The sequence below is a fragment of the Dermochelys coriacea genome, chromosome 2, assembly GCF_009764565.3.
Source record: "Dermochelys coriacea isolate rDerCor1 chromosome 2, rDerCor1.pri.v4, whole genome shotgun sequence".
NCBI classification, from domain to species: domain Eukaryota; kingdom Metazoa; phylum Chordata; order Testudines; family Dermochelyidae; genus Dermochelys; species Dermochelys coriacea.
In genome coordinates, this window is record NC_050069.1 from 156888242 (window position 1) to 156915419 (window position 27178).

The window sequence follows — 27178 nt, forward strand, 5'->3', positions numbered from 1 at the left end:
ATGGGACTAAGATCAGGCCCATACTGATTAAAGGTCACCAACAATCTTGCTCAGGATGAGGGAGGCTGCATTTAGCCCTCAGGCTGACCCAGGTGTTCCTAGTTTGACATTAATTTGTTTTCTAACATTTATTTCATTATATTAATAGTTCTCTGCTGCCATGATGCAGGGGGTAACTTGCTTCACTCACACTGAAGAATTTCTTACCTGATAATTTTCAGTTACCAGTTGCTCTCTTCATTCACCACAAAACGATAATGCACCTCACCTGTGCAATTCAGAGAATGTCCAAAGTTGCTGTTGCCCGAGGCACAAGGATTAAGCCCCACCCTTCCATGCAGGCCACCAGAAGAGTTCGTCCACCATTGTAGAGACCCTCCGGCAGCCAGTTATTGGCATTAAGACAATAACTAGAAATTACATTAACTAAGCCTTTAGGCAATTATATTGTTAGGACTTCAAAGGAGAGTAAAAAGTTTAATTTGTTACAAACAGTATTCCAGTTATTTATTAGATTACTAGGGTAGCTTGAATGAGGAGAGAAGCTGCTAAAAGGAAGAAAATTATTAGGTAAATTTCTCATTCTGCTGTAGTTTCTCTCCTTCTTCACTACTAATAGGAAAGGAGTGAGCAGACATTCACAAAAGTGGAGTGGGGGGGGGAGGCTAAAGCAGAATTTTAACAATTATTAGAGTAGGATAATAGGTAGAAATAGAGTTTCCCCCCTATAAAGCAAAAGCTTTGCAATGTAAGGAATTATATGAGACCCAGCCCCCTGGAATCTCTTTACCAAAGAATGCCTCTCAGAGGAATGACACCCTAACAGGAAAATGTTCCTCAGATGTGGCTCAGACACTCTGTTCCCACAATGCCATTAGGAACCTTACAGAAGGAGCGTTGATTCCTTTCATGAATGGTCTCCCAGATGCCAGTTGGTACAGGATTTTAACACGTTGCCTGCAGCAACTTTGAGGTCCGAAGGCCTTGGCATTTTGGATAGAATGAGATGAACAGGGTACAACGGCCTATATATCATGTTTGATGTGTTTCTATAAAGCTGTAGCAATACCCATTTATGCCCCACATTATAAAGCAGTTTTAAAGATTGGAACAAAATGATGGGAGAAGCATTTCCCAGGACTTATGGAAAGAAATAGACTTAGGAAGAAAGATTTCTGGAGCTATAAGCATAACCCTTTTCTCACAACAGCAGCAGTGTGGTTCTTGTATAGAGAAAGGAATTAATTTCAAGACGTGCTTTATAGAGGTGATGCTAACTGGAAAGGTTGGCCACAAGTGTTTCTAAACTGGCCTGTTTGATTAATTTTGACACTTGATATTTACATAGGGACTCCATCGTACCTACATAAAGAACACTGGTACCTTCTTTTCTTTAGTGCTGAGCTGTAGGACTCTGCCAACCATCCCTGAGAAACTCTCAAGCAACTAAGAGCTTCAGAATGTTGTGGTGATGATAATCAGTATCATCATTATTATTGTTAGTATCATTATTACCTAACTGCCCGATACTAAGTTGCTTGAACCTTTCTCTGAGGCAGCTAGTACTGGCAACTGTCAGAGATAAGGTACTGACTTAACGGGCCACAAGTATGATCCCATGGGGCTATTCCTATATTTTGTCTCACACGTCAGCTGTTGAAATGAACTAAAAGGATGCATGTGCTGAGATTTTAGAAAATTGTACAACACAAGGCGTGAGCTGGAGCCTGCTTTTCTGTGAGGACCCATAACCCAAAATGTCTGGTCTTTCAGATTGTCTCCCCATCCTGCAAGGCATTTTTCCATAGTTTGTAGCAAGAATCTAGAATGAAAATTGGATTGAATTACTGTATGTACCTGTCCATAAATGGAAATTCAAACATGATTTGAAAATGCCTAAATTTTGCATTGCAGCTGTTCTGCATGACAGATTTTGTGAAATCCCAGTCAGGGGTGAAAGCAATGTGTAGCACCACCAAACCTAGTTGATGGTGACAATTGGCTGTAGATGACCACTACCAAGAAATGACTAGTGCAATGAAAATTTGGATCTTTGTAAATCTTTACCATGGTGGTAAAATTGTGGTCAGACCTAGCCCTATTTTGACCTCTGGGTGAACAATTTTTTGTTAGGCTCAAGCTAGTCTTGATTTTAAACAACTGGTGGGTTTGAATAGTTTCTAGCAGCTGACAAGTTAGGAGTAGCTCGGTTTCTCTGGCCAGGCCACTAATTAGGTAGATCTGTGTAACTTGAAACTGACAATTGCTGTTACTATTATCAGCCATTCCTTAGGAGTGTAGGTGCAGAGACTAGATCAAAGAAAGAGAGTCTTTGAACGGCATTATAAGCTCTCAAATTAAAAGGGTCATTTTTTGTTGGTCATGCTGAGGATTTTATGGGTTTGAAAAGAGGTTTCCCTGCTTCAGATTTGCCCCGCTCATAGGAGAACAGTCCTTTCTTCAACACCAGTGGTGCTCATAGTGACCGACGGAAGATTGCTCTGCTGACTTTGATAGTGAGGACTCAGGCTTCTCTGCATTCTCAGCTACTAATTTCTCTGTTTCCCCAAACATTCTCACACCTGTGAATTTGGATGCACAGGCTCCTTGTTTGGGGAATCTGGGTATGATTCTTTGCTACTTAAGTGTTTAAACACTACTTTTTTTAAGTTAGGAGCTATTGCTCTTGTCACAAATCACTTAGAGCCAGGAAAAGTTAACAAGAAAGAATATTTTACACACCACTGTAAAGATTTGACCATAATATGAACTCAAAATATCTTACACTCCGAGCACGGACTACCCCTAGACAACAATCCAGTTGCTTGCCACCAAGTAGGTATTCTCTGCTCTTAATTAAGAATATTTTTGGTCTGAAGGTTATAGGCAAGGATTTTACATTTCTTAGTAGACTGTCCTCAGTCTTATGGTGTAAGGCATCTTTTGGAACAAGGTCCAACTAAGTCAGTGGTGTGGCTATTGTTTTAACCAACCTTAGGTTCCTAAAACTTATGAAGTATCCTGGTGTGTTTATGCAACATTTTTATTTAACATTTGTTTTAACCAGACATCCACATTCTAACTGGTATGATGGCTTTACAAAGGAGTGTACAGGAAATCCTGTGTCTCATTAGTGCTTGAAGGGAAAGTATTTATTATTAATAATGAACTCTGTGTCAGCCACCAGCTTCCTATCCTAGGAGAACCATGTGAAATTTCTCTTTTTGTGATGGTATGTGTATGCAGTGCTTCCCTTGACGGTTTACAGGAGGACAGTAGCATGCTATTCATCCTGGTCTTGGGATACCCCAACCAAGGAGAATAGCCCCCCTAGATGGCCCTGGTAGCCTGACACGAAGCTCCTGCAGGCTAGCTAGGACCCTAGTAAGTTCTGCAAGAGTGACCGGGCTTTATACTCAGTAAATCAGGGCTTTATACTCAGTAAATCAGGAGGTCTTGACCATGGGAAGGGATTTCTCACTTATGCCCCTGTAAACCATGATGGAGCAGCTGCATGGGAATCAAGTCCTCATGTGCCTCAGCTTCTGGGCACAGGCTGCCTCAAGTGCTTCTTATTCTTTCATAGGGTGCTAGCCTCTGGGTGCAGCCATAGAGACTGACTCCTTCCCAAAGCAAGGGGCTGGTTGATGATCACAAGGCACAAATCCCATTCTACTGCTGTCCGACCCTTAGCACCTTTCCCTTGCAGAGCGCCAGCGAGGCACAATTCCCAGCAGGCTGCAGCCTGAGACAGGGCCACACGGGAGGAACAGGCATCTTACATACCCCAACCTGCTGCATGGTGCACTGTGACTGCTTCTGAAAGAAGAAAAGCCCCAGCAAACATCAAGAAAGGGTTTAACCCTGATTTTTACCCTACTTGCTCATTATCATCACAAACTGCTGCCTCCCAAAGGGGATGTCGCTTTTGTCTTTTTGGAGCTAGAGTCTCTGGAGTTTGCTGGACTTACGTCCCAAGCAGGCTGTGAGGAGATCTCCCTTCCCTGGGAATTTTCATGCCCATGGTTAATCCTTCCTATGGTTGAGTTGCAGCTTTGAGCAGGGGATTTGGCAGGGTCCTAACACACTGATCTGACTCAGACTTATACCCTACCAGAGCGAGGGTTGGCAGCTTACAGCAGCAGAGTGGAGGAAGCCTACTAGACAGGTGCTGTACCAAAGGATTAGAGTCTTTAAGGTGCCACAAGTACTCCTTTTCTTTTTGCGAATACAGACTAACACAGCTGCTACTCTGAAACCTGTCATTAATACTCCATTGATTGCTCACCTTAGAAAAGTTTAAATGAAGTCTCTTCTGCACAAAAATGAATAAAAGTTAGATAAAATGGTCAGGAGAAACTGAACCAACCACAGACCTGTTCCGCTGCCAGAAATTCTAGTGTCCTTAGCTGAAGGGCAGGGCTCAGTCCTCAGCCCTCTGGCAACACCACTGGGACCACCTCCAAATTCCACAGGTGAGAGATTACCCAGTCATTATGAATGAAGAGAGAAGTTGTGCAGCAGAAATCTATTCTGCTGTTCACATTGTGGACATTACTGCCTGACTCAGCATTTTTTTAAATCCCCAGAATAATACATAAATGCTGTAGAAGAACATTAGCAGCTCGATATATAGAGGAAGCTGAATCTGAACTTAAAACCAGACTGAAAACATTTGCCAATATTGCAAGTGATGCGGAGATTGAAGAGCAAAGAAGTAAACTAAGAAACCCAGACAGATATGAGAGAAAGAATCTGCCAAAATATAAAGTTGGGTTTATAGAGGAAGAGTCCATAGGATTATTAAGCAATGATGGCATAACAGAGACATCAACACCTGTTGGTTCAAATCCATCTCCTGACCATACATGGCCAAGTGAAGTAGAAACAAGCTTTGAGGAAGGCAGATCACAGGGTACTTTGGGAGGAGAAGAAATCCACTGTGTTTCAACAGGACTGGTTTCTAATCCACAAAAGTTTAACACAATGAATCACAAATTGTCTTAACTTCTCTATATGATGTAGGGTGAATTGTAAAACAAAGTCTTGATCATCTGTTGAAGAATGTGGGGTTAAGGACCCTTATAAAAATATTCATGTCCATAAGGATATTGCATTATCTTAAGAGTTCTCACAGTTATTTGTTATCTATTTTATAGTGGTGTTTTCTGGCAGCTGGAAAAGCAAAAGCTGTTTAAAAGATCAGCATTCTCCTTCAGGCAGACAATTCTCCTTAAATATGTGTAGCACTTACCAGTTTTTGGAGCTCCATTCTGCTGAAGCATAATGAACCTTCCCTCCACTGCAGAAGCATTAAATACTTTCTACAGATGTGCGTTAACATATATTTTATTGTTTTTTCATATGCAAGCTATTCAGCTGTTTGATAATGGCTCCAAATTAATTAAATTTCTTACTTTCTAAGAATTCCACAGAACCAAAATAGAAGCTAAACATTAACTGATATAATTTGATGTGATACAATACTGTCATGTTACATTTTTCATAAGCTCAGTGCAAACTTCATACAACTAAGAGTACAGTATTTTAATAGTGCTACATGCTTTGCAGTGTGTATTATGCTCAGAATAAATTTAGAGAAATTTAAAACTCACATGTTATGCCTGTTCAAAACTGAAGTTCATGTGAACAAAAAAAGGTATTGGGACTTTAGCCAGAAGGAAATCCACTGGATGGTTTCAGTATTATGAAGATGGGAAATGTCTTGGTCTATTAATTTATATAATAAAAACCAAGAATTTGAAAACAAAATTCGGAACAGACATCCTAATAGTTCTTCGTATTCATTTAATATCATTTGATAATTTTCACAATGAGCTAAATATTCAAAATACTGCATAACTGTTGTGTAGCTAAAATCAGTTTTTAATCCATGGAAACCTAGAAGTTCCCATTAAACATGCCCTCTATGCCAAAAAATAAATTAAAATTAAGAACCTTTTGTCTCCTCACCATTCCATCAACAGTCAAACTGATGACATATAACTGACATACCAGGTATGCAACTTAAATATAAAAATATTCTCTTTCAGCTTGAATTGATTCCATAATTTGCATACGAATGTCCAGTTTCAAATATATTTGGATGCCCATAATTTCAAAACAGGAAGCACAGAAAGTAAGCTGCCTCCATGTATTATAACAATAGCAGTAGACTTCAATGTGTTAGCCAAACATAAGGAGCAGACAAATATTGGAACCCCTTTTTCCAAACAGTTTTAAAACTGGGGTGAGTCACACACATTGGGCTCTGCAATGACTCAGTCAGACCTACCCTTGGAGAGATGGGAGAAGAAGCATGAAACAAGGAATGGATCCTGGAGACATACCTGTGCAGTGGATGAGCAGGTATAATGCCTCAGAGGTGGTTGGCGGGTCAACATGGATTGTTGTTAAACCTGTTCTACAGATGTAGCCTGCATTCATTCATCCCAGTGAGGGAACAGGTGAAGTGCACAGAGCTACCTTTTAGGGGTACAAATAAACTTTTCAAAGAAAATGGGTGTGGGTAAAGTCAAATCCAGCAGAGCAAAAATAAATTATTGAATCCCACAAGTACGGCAGACTAGATTACCTAAAAATGAAAAATATGTAGTTGAAACAATGCTTTTCCTGATCCAGATGGAAGAAGCAGCTTTGCAGTCTAATCTTCAAGCAGGAAGCACCTAGGCAAAGAACTTAACGATACATAACTTTGCTCATGTAACCTGTTCCATTCCATTCTTAAACAGTGGCCAACAGGCTTGTTGAAACCCTTAAAATAGCAGTTTGAGAGTGTTAAAAATATGAACTTAAGAAATGATTCCAAGGAGAATCTGTCTCCAAGAAAGTTACAACTTGATATACAGCGGCAAAAGCAAGGCCTGCATAAATGTCAAAAGATCAGTAGGTATATATAGGCAATACATTTGGAGAACGCCATTTGCTAGTTAACCTTCCTTTTCCCACCAAGAAATGTCTATGCAGATCCCCAGTGTAGGACACTGACAATACAATAAGTCAGGAAGATGACTGAAAAGTACTCAGTTAAAAAAATTATTGAAGCACCATTCTCCTGAACCAAGCATTAGCGCTAACTCCAACTTTGAGCCGTGGAGCTTGCTCCAAACACCAGAAAATAATGTTTTGTGAATGTGTCAATTGAGTCGCATCAGCCAAACAATGGGAAGTTTCCAGTTTCTCTTGTTTTTCAATTTTGCCTTATGTGGGTCCAGTTCTTTATTTGACCAAACTGGATTTCCACTGACATTGTGATAAAAGTGTCATCAACCTGTAACTTGTCAAGCTCACCTGAAACCCATATTTACAGTCTCCAGATAGTACACTTTTTTCTTTCCCTGAAGGAGTCAAAAGGCTTGTAAGAGTCTAGGAAATCTTCCACCAAGTAGTAATATGCTTTTAAAATAAGTATTTCCTTGTTTTGATCCAACAGTGTGGGGGAATAGCCTAAGACCTTGTAGTTTCCTAGGAGTCTGACCATCTGTTGTTCTTCAAGATTTCAGAATCTTCAGCCTCAGTGAACATGTACTGAGATGGTATGCTGAGCTGTTTACTCTCTATCTATTCAAAGATCTTCAGTATTTGCTCATCCAACACACACTTTTAAAAAGGTGCATTATACAAACTATGATTTGTGAACTGACTTGACTTCTGCTCTTACCAGATTGAATCTCTGGGGGTATGTTTTCTGCACTCTGTCTCATTGAAGACTCTTTTCTTCATGGCTATAAAATCATACAAGTGCCACACATGCTATCCCACAAGGAAAAGATGGTTTTAAGGCCTCATCCAAATTATTTTTTTAAAAAGTGGTAAATAGATTTTCATATATATTATATAACTCCCCATTTTTCTGTAGACCCCATGATCTGCTGAAGCAAGATTATATAGGCTAGATGTTGAAAGGTTATTTCCTCATTTATTTGTTAACAGCTAAGGCATTCAAAGAAATCTTCCCAACTGTTTGCAGCTTTTGGTGAGAAGTCTAAAGTCCGAAGCCTTTTTAGTTCAAAATCTTGTCATGCATACTATGCAGTTATCAACACACTGGAAGACTCCCAGAACCAAATGGATTAACAGCATGTTCTACAAAAGAACGACTGCAACTGTTGTTTGCATCAAGAGTATATTTATCTATAGCTATATCTCTTTATCAGTCTTTCCAGTGAAATTTGGTGGGCACACTCAAGCAGATTGCCTTCACGTGCATCCAATTGCCAGAAGTATGTTGAAATTTGCACTGAGCAAGAGGGTACTTTAATCAAAATATAGCATGCTCTTTTCACAGCAGACTGTACAAAGAGGACATACACTTATAAAAGCACTTGGAGGAGGTTTCAGAGAGACATGTCAGATTATAAAATGAAGTCAATGGGACTATGCAGGTGTAAGAGCCTGACTGTGTCAATTTGCTTTGCAGAACTACACCCAAACATTTTAGTTAATTCTATCTTTGATCTTTGTGCAGATCTCCAGCTGATAGCTGGAAGATCATCTGTGGATTGAGGATTATATCTGACTGTAATTTTGCAAACCTGGAACATAACAACAAAACAACAAATGTAATTCAGCTCTCTCCACGAAATGAGTTTGACACTCCTGGTATAAGGCGAATACAAAATGTTTAGAGACCAATAGAGAGACTATACAAAACTACTGTAAGAATGGTAACTTGAAATTTACTTACTTTGGCAAGTTTTAAAATCTAAAGATTGCATAAATGTGTATTTTTGCATTTAATTTTTTCTAGGTGCTATATCTGAAAGCAAACAAAAACACACTGAAATATGTGGAGGGTTTTATAAAATTGCATATATATTTTTAAGTATACATGAGAAAATAGACGATCTTTTTATTAAAATAAAAAAAGCTTTGATACATTTGCACTGAAAATATTTTTAACAGAAAATAATTGCTACAAACATGCTACAGTAACAAACAAAATGTCCAAAAAATTTTCAATGCCTTCTTTTAAAGTTCAATATTTTGGCAAAAAAGTTTTTCTGTAAAAACTTCAAAAGTTGGCTACTATAATACTGATACAAAACACTTCATGTAGATTAAGTTCATGTGCATAAAACACAATAACTTTTAATGTATTGTTTGTATAAAACCAACATATTTAAAGTGTAAATTTCATTAGATAACATGCAAATACTGCAATATTTAAAATGGCACTTATAAATAGAGGCTTTATAATTTTGTATCCAATAAGAAAATCAGATAGAATACATGGTATTTGCAATATACAGAACTGTAGAAATGAATATATTTGTCCATTTCTTAATGTAAATAAGGCTCTGGCTTAGAAAATGATTGTCATTTTACAAACATGGGGCCCAACAACCTGCAACCACTTAAGCAGGTGAGTAAAGCTACTCAAATGTGTAAGTTTGCTGGGATAGGCCCATGGCTATTTAGCTTTCTTCATAATAAAATATAAGATAATATAGTCACACATAAAATTACTCAGTTCGTTTTTTGGTAAATTATTTAAGTAGCAGCAATTTTTGTTTCTTCCAAAAATTGATGTTTAAAATAGGTGCATACTTCTCAATGATATACATCTGAATAATAAACAAAAAACACTTTTCAAAAATCTCAATACATGTTTTCACTGCTGAAAATAATAGAATTTGTGTGTAACAACTCCCTTTTCACAGAATTACAATTTTAGAGATTTGTACAATATTTTTAAGGTATGCGTGCATAAAGAAAATGAATTGTCTACGAAAAAAATCTTTTGACTAGTGATTAATAGGAGAGTTTTCTTTTGGATTATTTCAAATATTTTAAAATTAATTTTTAATGAAAAATGTACTACATTAAAATCTTTTTCTGGAATTTTGTTGAACGAAACTGATATATATTTTTCTTTCTGCTTAAAATATATTTTGCTCTATTAACAGATCAGCAGTTCTGAATGTCCTTCGCAATAAAGAAAAAATACAATAGGATATTTATTTTGCACATTTTCTAAGCAGTTATGTATTATAGATTGCTGCTTGCAAGGTCAATATAAGGCTCAAGAGCAGGGTCTGCAATACAGGTACAGCTTTAATAGAGGAAGAAGATATACTAAAGGAAACTTGCACTTGAGATGTGATAAGTGCTGATAACGGCACATGGGATGCTAAAGTTGGGCTGTCAGAATTTATCAGCGACTCTATCTTTTCTGCTTCTTTATTGCAGGCTTCAATCTAGAAAGAAATTCCAACAGTTAGTTATTAAAATCTCCTGTCTTTATCCAGAAGATTAGTATAAAAGTTTAGGATGGTGAATAAAGGATGGCAAAGCCACAAGTGAATCGTACAGCTCAGCTTTTGAGAGTATTTTTAAAATTCTATTTTATGTCTCTGTGAGATACCTTAGTTACTTATGAATGCTACCATGGCAGCTTCATGGGGAGAAAATTATAAACCTCAAAAATGGTTCATCACAATTTTGTGATTTTTAATGCCCAAAATCTCATTATAGACCAGAATTAGAAAGAAGGGCCTCCCACCACAGGAAATCATGAAATTTCTCTCCTGGTTCACAATGTACTGCCCTGAGGTCTATGCGAGTAGAGAACCCCAGAGAACCTTAGGAGGGTTGGTGTCCCCAGGCCTGCGAGCCTCAGGAGACTCAGTAACCCTCTCAAGGAAATTTTCCTTTTTCTCCTGACAAGTCTTTATAATGTTCAGGTTACATTCTGAAGCCCTTTACACAAGGACATGGACGAGAGACTTACTTTTCCTAAGAAAGAAAAACGAACAAACCAACCCTTATTTTTCAGGAATCCTTTTTATGAACTCACTGCAGATGATGCTTCACAGCATTCCAAGTTCAGAAGTTAATAGTCTATTTTCAAAAGTTATTTTGGGGTTTTGGAAAGGGGATATCTACAGTGCAAGCTAACTTTTATTTTCTACAAAGTAGCAAAAAAAATAGATTTTTGATTTTAAAGGTGTTAACTTAGAAATCACTTGTCTGATTCAATTCAAATTTTATAGAAAAATTCTAAATAGTGTCATTTCAGTCCTAGTCCTCAGCCTGCCAATTTTACAGCCAATTTGTTTATTTTTTGAGATTTTAAAGGTGGAGGATGGAAGAGAAGGTTACTCACCCTGTGCAGTAACTGAAGTTCTTTGAGAAGGTTGTCCCGGTGGGTGCTCCACTTTAGATGTTCTCGCACCCTTGCACTTGTAATTGGAGATTTGTGGTAGCAGTGCCTGGCTGGGTCAGACATGCAACAGTCCCAGTCTCACGCTGCTTCAGGCAGTTATCTAGCGCCGTGTGACCAACCACACCTCCCTGTTCCTTCTCTACTGCAGATTACGTAATGTGAAACTTCAAAGTAGAGGGGAGGTGAGAGGATAGTGGAGCACCCACAGGGACAACCATCTTGAAGAATTTCAGTTACTGCACAGGGTGAATAATCTTCTCCTCTTCTTCGAGGAGTGTCCTTTTGGGTGCTCCACTTTAGGTGACTTCAAAACAGTGCTCTTCAGTGGAAGGAAGGGGCTTTGGAGTTGAAGTCATGGTAAATGATAATACGATAAGTCCAAATAGCGCATCACATGCTGAATGTTGTTCTAATGCATAGTGTTGTGTAAATGTATGGGCTGAGGCCCAAGTTGCCACTTTATAGATGTCCATAATGAGGACACTGTTAAGAAATGCTATCAAACCCAATAAAGCTCTGGTGGAATGTGTGTGGGTGCCCATTGGGGGTTGAACATAATGTTGATGATAGCACAAGTTGATGCACATGGAAATCTGTTTGGACAGTCTCTGTTTAGATACGGCATCTCCTTTTGATCGTTTTGGGATGGAGATGAATAATTCTGGTGACTTTTAAAAAGTCTTTGTTCTGCTAGCACCCTTCAGACATCTAGGATGTGAAGTGAGGACTCTTGTCTATTCCCATGGGAGGTTGGATAGAAGGATGGGAGGTGAATGGGTTGGTTGAGTTGGAAAGAGGAGGCAATCTTAGGTAAGAACTTGGGATGAGGTCATAGGATAACCTTATGTTTTAAGAATATCATGTATGATGGATGTGCTATGAGGGCCCGTAGCTCTCCCATCTATCAGGCGGACGTAATGGTGATGAGGAAGGCTATCTTCACTGAGAGGTGAAGAAGTGAGCATATCGTTAGCGGTTCAAATGGGGTTCTGGTGAGGCCTCATCGCACTAGGTTAAGATCCCATGCTGGAAATAGGGTTCATATTTCAGGGTAAATGTTGAGTCCTTTTAGAAAGTGCTTGGTGATTGGGTGTGCAAAAAAATCGATAAATGTTGCATGTTCTGGTGGAACGCTGTGATGGCTGAGAGGTGATTGAGCTCAGGGAGAGGCCCGATTTCTTAAGTTCTAGTATGTAGTCTAGAATTAAAGGTAGCGGGGAGGAGAACGTGGTGATTTTTTTTATTTTGGCACCATATAGAGAATCATATCCATTTGTGTAAATATGTATGATGGGTAGTTGGTCTGCGACTATTTAGAAGAATGTCGTTTACTTCCTCTGAGCAGGTCATTTCAGGTCCTTGGAGCAATAGAGTAGCCACATTTTGAAGTGCAGTCTTTCTAGATTCGGATGAAGGACTTGGCCGGCATCTTGCGAGAGGAGACAGGGCACAAGAGGAAGGGTGTGTGGTATGCATGCTGCCATTTTGAGAAGGTAAGGAAACCATATTTGTCATGGCTACCTGGGGGCTATCACAATGACTTTGGACTTATCCAATGTGATCTTGTGTATTATCCGTCATAGGAGAGGGATGGGAAGGAAGGCATATAGGAGAGGAGCCATTTGATAAGAAAGGTGTAGCCCATGGAGCGAGAGCCCAAACCTGCTCTGGAGCAAACAGAGCATTTGGCATTGTGTGCCATTGCAAAGAGGTCTATTGTTGGGAACTCCCAGTCTTGGTATATATTGTGTAGCACCCATATGTCTAATTCCCACTCGTGGTCCTGAGAAAAGTTCCTGCTCAGTGCATCTGCAGCGGTGTTTTGGCATCCTGGTAGGTAGGAGGCTGAGATGTTGATGTTGTGACTGATTCACCAGTTCCAGAGTAGCATGGCTTCTGTGCACAGTGAGTGTGAGCATTCCCCCCTTACTGGTTTATACAGAACAAGCATGCAACACTGTCTGTGAGGATTTTTATGGTCTTGTTCTTGATCATGGGCAGGAAATGGGAGCACACGCTGTGAATGGCTTGTGGTTCCAGTAGCTTTATACTTAGGAGGGATTCTGATGGGGACCAATGACCCAGGATAGCATGAGTGTTCAGATGTGCTCCCCAACCTAGTAGTGTGGTGTCCGTCACGATCATCACTGTTGGAGAGTTCAGGACAAAGGAGACCCTGGCCCAAACATTGTCTGGTTATATTCACCTTTGTAGTGAGTCTTTTACTTTGTTCGGTATTGTGAGGTGTTTGTTCATGCTGTGCTTGAATGGAGTGTAGGTTGTCTGGAGCCAGGCTTGCATACACTGCACGTGTAATCTCACATGTTTGATGATGAATGTCGTTGCAGCCAGGTGGCCCAGCAGTTGTAGGCAAGTCCTGGCCATTATCTGAGGGCTGTTTAGCGTTGGGGAGATCAGATTGGTTAGAGTAATTAATTGCTGTCATGGTAGAGAGGTCATAGCCTCCGGAGAATTGAGGTAGGTTCTGATGAATTCTAGTTTTTGTATTAGTGTTGATTTTTGTGCATTTGTAGGCCTAGGCGTGTGAAAAGAGCTACCTTGCTTCTAGCGCTCCTTATCATGTCGATGCTTTCAGTAAGTTGAATTGAGTAAGTTCATTGAATTTTGGGAATATCATAATTCCCTGTCTGCGGAGGTAAGCAGCAACCACTGCAAGAATCTTGGAGAATACTCATGGGGCAGTGGATAGGCTGAAAAGCAGAACTTTGTAGTGAAAGTGATCTGCTCCTGTAGCAAATCTGTAGAGCCTCTGCTGTGATGGATGTATTGTTAAATGAAAGTGTGCATCCTGGAGGTCGAAGGCCAAGAATCAGACCCTCTTTTCTAGTGCTGGATTTATGGTTGCCAACGTGACCATCTTGAAGCATTGGGTCTTCACGAATTTGTTGAGTCTTCGTAAATTGAGAATGGGTCTCCACCCTCCAGTTTTTTTCTGGGTGAGGAAATAATGTGACTAGAAACCCTTCCTTCTGTGTTTTGTTGGTACCATTTCTACTGCACCTATGTGTATGAGGTGGATTACCTTCTGTGGCAGTAGATCTTCATGAGAGGGGTTCCCGAAGAGGAATGGGGAGGGAAGGTGGGTACAGGGGATGGAGATAAATGGGATGGAATATCCAGACTTGATTATATCTAGTACGCATCTGCTGGATGTGATCGTCTGCCACATTAGGTAAATGTGAGACAATCTCCGAATGGCTGGGAGATGACAGGTGTTTCCAGCACTTGAAGTTGTGGGGGGTCTTGGACCCTTGACCAAAGTCTCAACATTGCTGTCTTGATGGCAGTGGTTGAGACATAGAAGTCTGAGGTGGAGGCTGTTGTCTCCTCGTGGATCTGTTTCTGCCCTTGTTGCACATATTGTCTGTGTGATTGCGCGTAAGGTGTAGACCGTAATCTTTGTGAGGCATAATACTTGCCCTCCTTTTTCTTGTTCTTAGGCATGTAGGTGCCCAGGGACTTTAACATCATCCTTGAGGATTTAAGTGTGTGGGAAGATTCATCTGTTTTGGCTGCAAACAATTTAGGATCTTTGAACGGGAGATCCTTGACCATTCATTGCACCTCTCTGGGGAACACAGGGAGATGCAAGCAAGATGCTCGCTTCATCACTATTGCTGTGGCTACAGACTACATTGTGGTGTCTGCAGAGTGCAATGCAGCCTGCAATGCTGTTCTGGCGAGATGATGTCCTTCAGAGATTATGGTCCTGCACTTTTCTCTTTTCTCTTCTGGAATGAATTCAATAAATTCTGACAATTTTGAGTAGTTTGAGTGGTCATATTTGGCAAGTAATGCCTTGTAATTGGCGATCCTGAGGTGTAACGTTGCCAAGGAGTAGGTCTTACAATCAAAGAAATCTAATCTCTTCCAATCTCTGCCATACAGTGTGTTTTTGAGGGTGTTATTCTCTGTCCTGTGCATTTACTGCATCCACCATCAAAGACTTTGGTGTGGGGTGTGAGAAAAGGAACTCCGTTTCCTTCATTTGCACATAATATTTGTTGTCAGACCTCTTGCATGTAGATGAGCTTGTTGTTGGGGGTCTGCCAAATCGATTTTGCGGGTTCCATAATTGCATCATTCATTGGTAGAGTGATTCTGGAAGAGGCTGAAGTCTGTATGATATCTAATAGTTTATGTTGTTATTCCTGGACTTCTTCTAGTGATATATCCAATGAGCCCGCCATTCTCTTAAAAAGTCCTGAAATTGTTTCAAGTCATCCCCCATGTAGGGAGGTGGGGGCACAATGGTATCATCAGGGGAAGATGATGAAAAATTGGCTGCTGGTGTCATCTCATGGTTCAAAATCTCCTCCTCCTCTTTGGCCACATCTTCTGGGGGCTCAGAGGGTCCCCGGTACTGAAGGTGAGGGTGAATGACATGTGCTCACCCTGGGTGTGCTGGAAGGTTTGTGGTGTTGTGGGGGGGTATGCTGCTCATGGGATCCAATAAGGCCACTGAGGTTGAAAAAGCATTGGTGGCATCCCATGGGTGTCCATACCACTTTTGAACTTTGGACACAGTATAATAGCCCCTGTTCTGTGGTGGATCTGATCTAATAGGTACACAGATGGGAGAGGAATGGTGAAAGGAGCATATTTCTCCTTCATCCTCATCCCCCTCATCACCAGATAATGGAGGAGCAGATCTAAATGGAGCGGTGAGATGGATGACATCAGTACCAAAGATAGGAGATTCCAACATCAAGGTGACCAATTAGGTCCTTCTAGCATAGGATTTGCTGCGGTGCCAGTAACATTGGTACGTTTAAGATGAAGCGGTCAATACAGATTACTTTGGTGCAGTTGTGGATGTTGGTGTGCACACCGAGTGTGTTATGACAGCAGCAGATGGCGCCATGAGGTCTGCAGTGGTGCCGAGCTTCTCAGTGCCAAATGTTTCGTCGGCTCTGATGGTGCCGAGGCAGAGGGTTTCATTTTCCCTTTGCTGCCCTCATCTGAGCTAGCCTGCTTAGGTTCTTTTGCTCTTATGGTACCCACGGTACTGGAGGTTCCCACTACTTTGCCAGTAGAGAGTACCAATGGAGTGTGCCGGTTTGAGGAACACCGTTTCTTGGCAGATTTCCAAGCCGCAGAAGTTGGAGCCCAGTTTTTGGCCACCTTCTTGGCAGAGTGGTCTTTCGTGTTAGCCGATAAGGAAGAGCTTCTGTCAGCAGTCGGGGACCTCTGTCCAGTGGGGGGTCTGTGATTCGGGCTCAAATGCTGGCCAGAGAGACTTCTCCACCATGAGGAATTTGAATTGTAAGTCTCTCGCCTTCCTGGTTTGGGCTTTTAGATTGTGACAATGCAAGCACTTTTGAGGGATGTGTGTCTCGCCGAGGCAGCGAACACACTGCGAGTGCCCGTCTGACATTGGGACATAAAGTCTGCAGGTGAGGCAGCATTTAAAATCTGGGCAAGTCCCTCAGAAAAGATGTCTGCCCCCCGCCCCCAAGGGGAAAACAACAGCTAGTGGCAAACAACAGAAATTTTCTAGTCTGAGAGAATTTTTTCTTTTAAGGAAGAAAAAAATTAAACCGGGAAGGAAAGTTAGCTATAATCCAACAAGAACGAAGTCTAAATTGTGAAAAAAAACCCTATTCTAATAAAAGTAGGCATAGAGATGCTGCTAAGTGTGCTGACTCAAGTGAAAGGTGGTAGAGAAGGATCTGAGGGGGGTTTGCCACACGGCGCTAGATAAACACCTGAAGCAGCACGAGATGGGGACCATGCATGTGCAACCCAACCATGCACTGCTACCACAACTCCCCCATTACAAGCGCAGGGACGCAAGGACACCTTAAGTGGAGCACCGCAGGGACACTCCTCGAAGAAGAAATTGGATTTATAATGGAAATTTAGCTGCAGCATTAACTATTGAATGTAAAAAACACTCCATGATCAGTAAAAGTAGATAAATTCAACAGAACGCTAGCAATTATAGGTACCTTGATAGACGAGGCTAGACAACATGGCTTTGACATAAAGCCAACTTCAGTTACAGTGTAAATTGGTGTAACTTCAATGCAACTGATCAAATTCTGTCCTGAATACACAATACGAGTTTGGGAAAATAAAAAGGAAATTGGAGGCACAATTTACTAAACCAAACAATTTGAGGAAATGAAATTGCCTGAATAATATTTGTGTTGTAGAACGAGCAGAAAATGTGGATTCCAATCTGCTTCTTCTTACCCACTCCCCCCTTTTTTATTTTAAAGATTAACCTTCATTTTAAAATAATGCAAGTTAATGCACAAGTTAAGAGCATCAATCGGTCAGCGTGAATCCTAAACCCTGAGGGAACTTAATTATAAAAATGTGCTGTCAACAGGGCATGGAAAGACGCTTAACAAAAGGATAGTGGGTTTTTTTGGACTTGCAAAAACCTAACCAACAGACTGTCAGAAGGAAGCAAGAGTTCCAGGAAAAAGAAATGCAATACATATTTGAAGCTTGTTTTTATAGTAGTTCTGAGTTGCTCCAAACAAAATAATACAATGGCTTTTGTCTGGGTTTATTAATCCACATATAGAGTTCTAAGGTTGCCAGCTGTGTGTGTGTATGTCTTTCCTAGTGCAAAGTAGGTATATCACACCATTATTATGCTGGGGCAGCACACTGTGACTTGATGTCCTTTAACATATTCTGAAAAGTATTTGGGGACTTTGTAGCACACTGATAGCTAGTATTGTAAGAGGATCACCCTATCAAAACTGTGATGGTCCCAGAAATATAGGAGCAGATATTTAGCTGGTATGGTTCCACTGAAGTCAGTGGAGCTATGACAATTTCCAGCAGCTGAGGACCCACCCCATAGAGATGGGTGGCAGCCTAATCCATATCTGTATTTAGCATCAAGACAGACAATGGTATAACCCATTCATACACACCCAGGTACATTTTTAAGTAACAGACCAAGGGCTCGATACTAAAAACTTATACTCCAAAGCACATTTATTAAAATGCATGACAGTCACTCTTCTAATCATATCTTTTCTTTGTGAAATTGTAAATGAAAACTCTTTTGTATTTTACTCAATTGATCTATCTGCTATGAGATATAATTCACAGAAAGCTAAAGTACTGATTTTTATATTATTTTATTGCCTTTTTAAAAATGATAAAATACCACAAACTCCAGCAAAATGGAGCAGTGTAAAGTTTGTAGTATTTTCGCTTCCATTTGCTGTAGTCTGCTGTGTGATCCAGCATACTCCATTAGCATCCACAACTAGAGCTGGGTGAAGTTTTTCGAACTTTTTTTGCTGAAAAATACACTCTTGGGTTGACCAAAACACTGCATGAATTCATGTCAAATTTGCCAAATTGTTTCAGCCATAAAAGAAAAAAAGTTCCAACAATCAAAATGAAACAATTTGATTTTTTAATTCAAAATGACTGTTTTTAAAACGTTGCTTCAATTTTATTAAAAAAAAAAAAGAAGAGAAAAGAAAAACTCAAACTAAATGAAACATTTTGCTTGACCTGAAACTAAACTTTATTTTTGATTCAGCACCAAATTGAAATACTGTTATTTTCAGAGCTATACCCACAACCTCTTCTTCATTCAGAACCTCCTATAAAAACAGTAATTGTTGAACACATCCACTTTATTCTTACAATAGAAACCCTTAAGCACAAATCACCAGAGAAGTCTCAAAACAGTCATCATCCAGTACAAAACAATGAGACTCAATTCCATTTTATTCTTACCATCTTTCACTGTAGCTTTTCAAGTGTAAGTTGAAAGTAAAAATAAATGGTACATAGCACAGATTGCACATATGACAACCTGTATTGAAATAAAATGGAACCATATTGACAAACAAAAATAATAATAAATTCTACCTGCAACGGTTTGGGGTTTTGATCAACGGGTATAATGAGAATCACAATTTCAGATTCTATGCTTAAGTATCCGAACACATCGCATTGTGGCACTGAAACATGTAGACGGATTTTTTGAAGTACTTCAAGTACAGTTATTGGCTTTTTATTGGTTACCTGGAAAAAGATGGAGTAGTTTATTATGCATGCAAAATTAAATAAAATTACATTTGTCCTCTTCAGAGAGGTAAATAATAAGATTATGTCATACTAAAAAAGTTGTTCGAACATACTCCATTTTAAACCAAATTATCAAACCCAGTCTATATAAGCAATGACTAAGCCTTAAGTGAAGGGAAAGAGAACACTTACTTATCTTCCAGTAACTGTGGTTCTTCAAGATGTAGTGTCCATATATATTTCGCTCTTGGGGCACATGTACCCAATGTGCTTGCGACCAGAATCTTCTGGCTACACTGTCCATTGAGCCTGCGCATGCACCTCACTTATTGTCCTTGTGCTCCTGTACTGAGGGCATAAAGGGTGGTGCAGGCCACCCACCACTCTTTCTTCAACACTGTTGTAGTGGGGAAGAAGGGCAGGTTATGGAATACATTTGGACAACACAGCTCAAAGAACTCCAGTTACTGTAGAGACAAAGAAAGATGCTTACAGAGTCCATCAGACAGCTGAAGCAGGTCTACGTGCCACTGCTGTCTCAGCCCTGTCCTGACATATATTCCTCACTACCGTCTAAATTAATGGAAAGGGAGAGAAGAATACAGAAGGCCCTCTCCCTAATGCAACAGGAAAGCATCCAATGTGGACTAACTGTCCCTTCCCACCCTTGAACAGAAGAGATGATACTTTTTGTTTAACCTGGTTGCAGTCAGGTCTACATCAGGTCAGCCGCAGCTGGAGAAAATCTCGTGCCACTTGGTACTTCAGGGATCACTCATGCACATGAGAACTGTCTCCGATAAGCCAATCTGCCAACATATTGCTCTTCCCTGTTAGATGCCTGAATAGATATTGTGAAGAATGCACCAGTCCCATAGACTGACTGCCTCAGCACACACCAGGGAAGAATGGGCACTTCTTTTGTTTGTTGAAGTAATACATAATGGTTGTATTGTCTGTTGATACCTGAACAACTTATCCCTTTATGTGAGGAAGAAAGTATCTGACAGCCTCATGAATGACTCTTAATTCGAAAACATTATTATACAAATTCTTTTCTTGAGATGCCTGGTGGCCCTGAACTGTGAGCAAACCCTGCTGAGCTCCCCATCCATTGTCTGATGTGTCAGATGTTATTGTGACAGATGGCAAAGGCGGTTTGAACGAAACACCTATGAGAACATTTTAACTCTATCTACCACATCAACAAATTTAGACTGTCCTGAGGCGTGGTGACCGACATCTGAATACTGTCAGATTCAATTTGTAAACCTGAGCCATACAGTGCTGCGCTGACCTCATTCTGAGGCATGTAAATAGAACAACATATGTAGTCACTGCATAAAAACCATCAGACCCAAAAGAGAATCAGTTTCTGGAGTTGACAGTGTCAAATATCTAAAGTGCATTGCTCTCTCTTCAGAAATCTTTTTTTCTCGGAGAAAAGCTCTTCCTGCTACTGAGTCCAATATAGACCCTATTAAATGAATTCTTTGAGTCAGGCAAAGATTTTACTTTTTGACATTCAGAAGCAGTCCCAAATCCATAAGGAGGGAGATCGTAAATGTAAACTAGATCTTTGCGTGAAGACTTTAAGCAGCCAAATTGTCTAAAACTGGGTAAACAAAGATAGCCTGTTTTCTGAGGTAAACCACTACTGTAGAAAAGCAGTGTTTTTGTAAAGACTCTTGGCATTATTAGAAAGGCCAAATGGCAGGACCTTGTACTTGAACAGTCTTTGTGCCACCACAAAAGAAAGGTACTTCTGATGAGCTGGCTGGATAGAAATATTTAAATATGTATCAAGAGTTGTGAACTTATCCATAACTGAAATCAAGGGCTAATTCAGAGGCTAGAGTTTGCATTCAAAACTGAAATTTCTTGATGAACCTATTCAATTTCCTTAAATCTAAAATTGGACAGAACCCACCCCCCATCTTTCTTCTGAAGCGGGAAGTATCTTGAATAAAAGCCTGACCCCACCCCACAGATATTCAGGTTTCTCTTCCACAGCACCTTTTAGGAGAAATTTCTGAACTTCTGATAGGATAACCTTGTGAGAAGGTTCTATGAAAAGAGAAGGGTACGGGAAATGGAAAGGGGGTAACTTATTTCTAGGACTCTCTCGCCCGATGTAACAAGCCTCCAATTGTCAATGAAATGGGCCAGTCTGTCTCCAAAGAAAGGAACATATCCTTGCCAACTGGTCCCCAAGTCTTGATCCTAATGTCAAATCTGAGGCCATGTATTATGCAAAGGTGAAGAGGAAGTAGCAGATTGCTTTGACTTAGTTCTGGATCTGAACAGTTTCTTTTAAAGTAGACACTGCGATGAAGATGTAGTTTGATGATGTTTCAGGTGCAGCTGAATAGTCAAATATCAAAAGAAGCCCGAGAACACGCTTTGCCACATTTGACATCTTTGACCCATATTAGACAAACTGCTTTGATCATCTTATAGTTCTTGTACAAAACAAAGCCATCTTCTCCCAAAATGGAATTGGTAACAGGCCATCTGTGCCTGGTAATTAGCCACCCTAATTCCTAGAGAAGAAGGAAAGAATCACTTTTCCCCATCTTTATCTCCAGGAGTTGCACGGGTTGACCAGACCTGAACCTATTACTGGCTGCAACAACTGCCAGAGAATTTGCCATGGGGGGAGTATGACAGTACATACTCTTAGGATCTGGTAATGCTAAAAGTGGCTGTCTTCTCCCTGGCCTTTTCTGCAGCATCGACACAGCCAGAATAGTCTGCATGATCATAGGCTCCTTAGCTGCCAACTAGACAGATGGAGACTTTGACACTCTAAGAACTTTAACAGGAGGATCCAACAAAACAGGAACAGGAGCCAGAACCAACAACAACCCTGATCCACAGGATTCTTTAGTCACTTTAGCCTTACTAGATGAGGCAGCTGGAGCCAAAAAAGGCCTTTTAGTCTTCAGATCCAATGATCTCCTGGAACCTGATGGCTTAGCAGCAACAGCTTCTTTAAGCAGGGGTACCTGCAGTCTGTTCTGCCTCTCCTTGTGCACTCTGGTTGTGAAAGTCTGACAAATAGAACACTCAGAAGAGGAGTGGCACTCCGAGGCACTTAAGGCATCTAAATGACAGCTGGGCATGAAGTGCATCTCTTAAAATCTAGCTTCTTCTTTGGTTCTGCCATTCCATGTAACTGAATCCTAAAAGTAAACTAAACTAACTATAGCTACAAACTACCTTAAACTCAACCAATGCTAAAACTAACACAACAGCTATCTAAAGGTACTAAATACAAGAGAAACACCCAGATCCGACAGACTGAAACAGTTCATTTCTGTTTGGCACAAGCAGTTGAAAAGAACCGAGGCAGCAGAGGTCACAGAATCCCTTATACAGACTCGCTCTCAGACATTCAGTGATGCTGAGCGAAGGAGTAAGAAGGGGGTGCACGTGCGCTTTAACATGCACTGCTTGGAGAAGGTTCTATTGTTAGCCGAGAACAGTCAGTGCATTACCCGTAAGTGATGTGACAAAGTTCCTCCTCTGCCTTGGTGGATCCTGTGCTTATTGGCGGATTTGCTTGCCTCAGAGATTCACGGCCACCCTCACTTTTGCTAGTGGCTCAAACCTGCCGTTCACTCAGCTAACCTCATCACTGGCCAGCATGGGGAAAGGGAGGAGAACAATCCCGCAGTCTCTGCTGACCCACCTAGTGGGTTGGAGGATAGGCCAAGGACCTTCCCCTCTGGTGGGATCCACAGTCCAGGTCACCTCCTCTGGTCTCAAATAGGGAGTTGAGGGGGATGGTGGGAACCTGGGCCTGCCCTCTACTCTGGGTTCCAGCCCAGGGCCCTGTGGATTGCAACTGTCTACAGTGTCTCTTGTAACAGCTGCGTGACAGCTACAACTCCCTGGGCTACTTCCCCATGGCCTCCTCCCAACACCTTCTTTACCCTCACTGCAGGATCTTCCTCCTGAAGCCTGATCACACTTGTACTCCTCAGTCCTCCAGCAGCACGCCTTCTCACTTCCTGCTCCTTGCACACCCTCCCCTAACTAATGGGAGATCCTTTTTAAACCAGGTGTCCTGATTAGTCTGCCTGCCATAATTGATTCTAGTATGTTCTTAATTGGCTCCAGGTGTCTTAATTAGCTTGCCTGTCTTAATTGGTTCTAGCAGGTTCTTGTTTGCTCTAGTTCAGCCCCTGCTCTGGTCACTCAGGAAACAGTTCATCCAGTGGCCAATATATTTGCCTTCTACCAGACTCCTGGACCTCATTGGTCTGGGTCTGTCACAGTGGGAATATGCACAGCCACTCGAAGAATGTAAAAGTAAACATCTTGTAGAAGTGGTTTTTTACCCATGAAAGCTTATGCCCAAATAAATCCGTTAATCTTCTTAAGGTGCCACCGGACTCCTTGTTGTTTTTTGTGGCTACAGACTAACACTGCTACCCCCTGATACTTGAAGCTAGTCTTGTGGATCTAATGATGGAATTATGGAGGCTAGGGATGCCTCTGAATTTGAAGCACCAGATGAAGGTGTTGAGCCCCCTCAAGTCCAGAATCAGATGCCATCCTTCCTTTTTCTTCATTATAAGGAAATAATTAGAATAAAAGGCCTTCCCCCAGAACTGTAGAATAATTTCTTCTATTGCACCAAGAGACAGAAGTGACCGTCTCCTGATACAAGTCTCTCATGAGTGAGATCCTTGAGATGGGGAGGGAGTGGAGGGCAGATATAGTATCGGACAGTGTCTAAAACCCAGAAATTTGGTGTTATGAGGTTCTATGACATTTTGAAAAAATAAAAGTGATTCCCAAATCAGGGGGAGCAAGGGTAGAAATCCAGCAGACTGTTTGCAGAGCAACTCCCTACCAACATTAGCTGTCTCTCAGAAAATTTTAACTCCTCACCCTGCATTTCTGTGGGAGTTTGTCAATAAAGTCTGAGAATCTGTGGCAATTCATAAAGTAATGCCTGATAATTAGCAACCTGGAATTGCAGACCAGCAGATGAATAACTTATGTCCAAATATATCAAGCTGCTTCTTTATCTTTGGAGGCGGTTGTTGCTTGCTCCTTTAATTAGCTGCCACATCAGTAGCAAGCCAGGTACTAGATGAGTGTATACTTAGACTGTCTGGGTGGCACCTGGTACCTCCTAGCTGCCTTTTTTAGAGGTTGTAGTTCCTGATGCTGATGTTTGCCAGCTATGCTTTGCTGACTGAAATAGGACTTCGTTGATGGGCAGTGGTATACGAATGGCACTGTCATAAACATACAGCTAAGGAAAGCCTATAATTCCTCCTTACATGTAAGGGGTTAAGAAACTCATAACTGGGTTAGCACCTGACCAACAGGACCAATGGGGAAAGAAGATACTTTCAAATGGGGGTGGGGGTTGTGCTCTTTGTTTGTGTGTGTGTTCCTTTTTGGGACAGAGAGGCCAGACAGAAATCCATCTTCTCCAACTCATCCTAATCCAATATTGCAACCAGTGTAGGTAAGACAGGCAAAGCAGATTAGTTTATCTTTTGTTTTGCTTGTAAATTTTTCCTGTGCTAAGAGGGAGGTTTATTCCTGTTTTCTGTAACTTTAAGGTTTTTCCCAGAGAGGAATCATCTGTGTTTTGAATTTGCATACTCTGTGAAGTATTTACCATCCTGATTTTACAGAGGTGATTCTTTTACCTTTCCCTTAAATAAAATTCTTCGTTTAAGAACCTGACTGATTTTTCCATTGTTCCAAGACCCAGGGGTTTGAGTCTTTGATCATTTTGTAACCAATTGGCTAGGATATTATTATCAAGCCTCCCCAGGAAAGGGGGTGTAAGGGCTTGCGGGGGATTACTGGTGGAAGAGGAACTCCAAGTAGTCCTTTTCCCTGGTTCTTTGTTAAATCACTTGATAGTGGCAGCGTTACTTAAACCCAAGGTACAAGAGAGAATTTGTGCCTGGGGAGTTTTTAACCTAAGCTAGTAGAAATAAGCTTAGGGGGTCTTTCATGTGGGTCCCTATGTCTGTACCCTAGAGTTCAGAGTGCGGAGGGAACCCTGACATGATGGCAGAGCAGTGGGATCATTTTTGAATCAAAAACACAGCAGGATTTTAAAAGGACAAATTTTTCTTTCCTTTTGGCTGCTTGGAAACAGGTTTTTGCTGAGAGCAGTTAAGAGTTTTTTTTTTCTCTGCCTGAAGGCAGAGGGGTCAAGTTACAGAAGCAAAGGAATTCTAGGCTAGGCTATCCTTAGCTGTATGTTTATGACAGGCACAGAGACAAAGAATATTCAAGAGCTTACAGGAGCTCTCTTGTACCACTTCCATTGGTATTTCAATAGATTTTCTGTGTGCCTGAGCTGGTCTTGGAAGCTCTTTTGTCATCTGTGAGGTGGTGTAGATGTGACCACTGCCTTACCTGGGGAAGAAAAGAATATAGTAACTGGCTTTGTCCGCTATTCTGTCTGCTTCTCCTCAGATAATTCCTTGGGGGGTAAGGGAGGGGGAGCAGATGTCAGATTCATGAAGCTCCCTGGGAAGGTGCAGGAGAGGAGGCTCTAACCCTGGAAAGCGGTGATGAAGTGTGGTGCCTTGTATGGTGAAGACCCCAGGGGTTCCAATAGGGCCCTGATTAAATATTATCTGGAAAAGAGTCTGTGGGTCAGGGAAGAAGGTACCAGATTATATGCCTACTGTTCTATTCTCTATCTAATCTAGGTACATATGAAGCCCTCTTTCATACTAATAAAGGATTAAATAATCGGAGGGCTCCAATGAATATTTCCTACTGTGTTGGGAATCTGATGAGGAGAAAGAGCACTCTAAATCTAATGTGGAGGGCTTCTGAAGCTGGGGTTGCTAGGCTGCATCATTAGTTGAGATGTAACTAGCAGGCAGTACTGCCAAAGTGGAGTGCCATCAGCATTGTGGTTGAGATATTTAGTCCTGTAGAAAGCAGTGGAGAGTCTAGCTCATCAGTGACATGAAGATCCCTCAGGACCACATACTACTTCAGAATGGAGAATGATGATGCTATAAACTTCAGTGCAGACAGTACTGATGCACTTGGCATCAAAGCAAGTAGTACCGAAGAGACTGGAAACACGGGGGTCAGTACCAAAGTGCTTGGTGCCAAGGTAGTCCCTGATACTCTGGTGTTCCTGAGACGGTGCTAGAGTTCTGACATCACACTCCCTCAGAGCTGTACTCATACCTGACTTGAGCCAAGAAATCTTTAGATCAGGAGCAGTGAGGTGACTTGGACTTCTTTTTACTGGGAATTTCTAGCAGAAAATTCCTTTTCCTAGAGGAGCGATGCTCCTTCTTTCTCCTAGGTTCTAACACAGAGGAGGGTACCAAAGACCCTGTCCCGGAGAGACCCAAGCCTTTTACTGCTTCAAGAGAGATCACTGGAGTCGCTTCCTGACTCCGTATGGTACCCACGCAGGGGAAGGGGAGAAGGAGAAGGAGTTGAGCCTTTATTATGACCAAGGTGAGAAGACAAAGTAATACACCTCCTCCAGCAGGTGGGGCTAGTCTTTCTGGTATGTTAAGATGCTCTTGCATCCCTTGCATTTGGATTAGGGACGTAGATGATGCTGATGTCTCAACAGCTGTATTGGTACCGTGGTTTTGGTGACTGGAGGTCTAGTTAGCACTGCTGACTGGGTCCACAGACTATTCTGGGCTTGTCTACAGTGCAGCTGTACCGCTAGAGCGGCACTGCTGTAGCAGTTCAATGTAGACATTAACTACTTCTCCCATCTGTGCAGGTAACCCACCTCCTGGAGAGGCAGTAGCTAGGTCGATGGGAGAATTCTTCCATAAACCTAGTATTGTCTACACAGGGACTTAGGTTGGCTTAACAATACTGCTCAGGGGTGTGGATTTTTCACATCCCCGGTCAACATAGTTAAACCAACCTAATTTTCCAGTGTAGACCAGGCTTCTGTGCTTATAGACCTTAAGCTCC

General features: G+C 41.3%; 2 protein-coding genes across 10 annotated transcripts in view; one reads left to right on the forward strand and one right to left on the reverse strand.

The window, feature by feature from the left end:
- Window positions 1–14932, forward strand: part of LOC119850904 (zona pellucida-binding protein 1-like) — a 55228-nt gene extending 40296 nt beyond the window's left edge. For 4 of the 5 annotated variants that reach the window (XM_038389776.2, XM_043508548.1, XM_043508550.1 and 1 more), the window contains one exon: window positions 4590–9224. In XM_038389776.2, coding sequence (XP_038245704.2) covers window positions 4590–5007 — 418 coding nt within the window. In that variant the 3' untranslated portion in view covers window positions 5008–9224. Of the gene's footprint in view, window positions 1–4589; window positions 9225–14649 lie in introns of those variants that run through there. The other variant, XM_043508551.1, reaches the window with a different exon arrangement.
- The window catches only part of RECK (reversion inducing cysteine rich protein with kazal motifs), a 136765-nt gene continuing 118435 nt past the window's right edge, over window positions 8849–27178 (reverse strand). For 4 of the 5 annotated variants that reach the window (XM_038389770.2, XM_038389768.2, XM_043508547.1 and 1 more), the window contains 2 exons: window positions 19064–19219; window positions 8849–10220 (listed from right to left, as the gene is read on the reverse strand). In XM_038389770.2, coding sequence (XP_038245698.1) covers window positions 10005–10220; window positions 19064–19219 — 372 coding nt within the window. In that variant the 3' untranslated portion in view covers window positions 8849–10004. Of the gene's footprint in view, window positions 10221–19063; window positions 19220–19414; window positions 19620–27178 lie in introns of those variants that run through there. The other variant, XR_006279135.1, reaches the window with a different exon arrangement.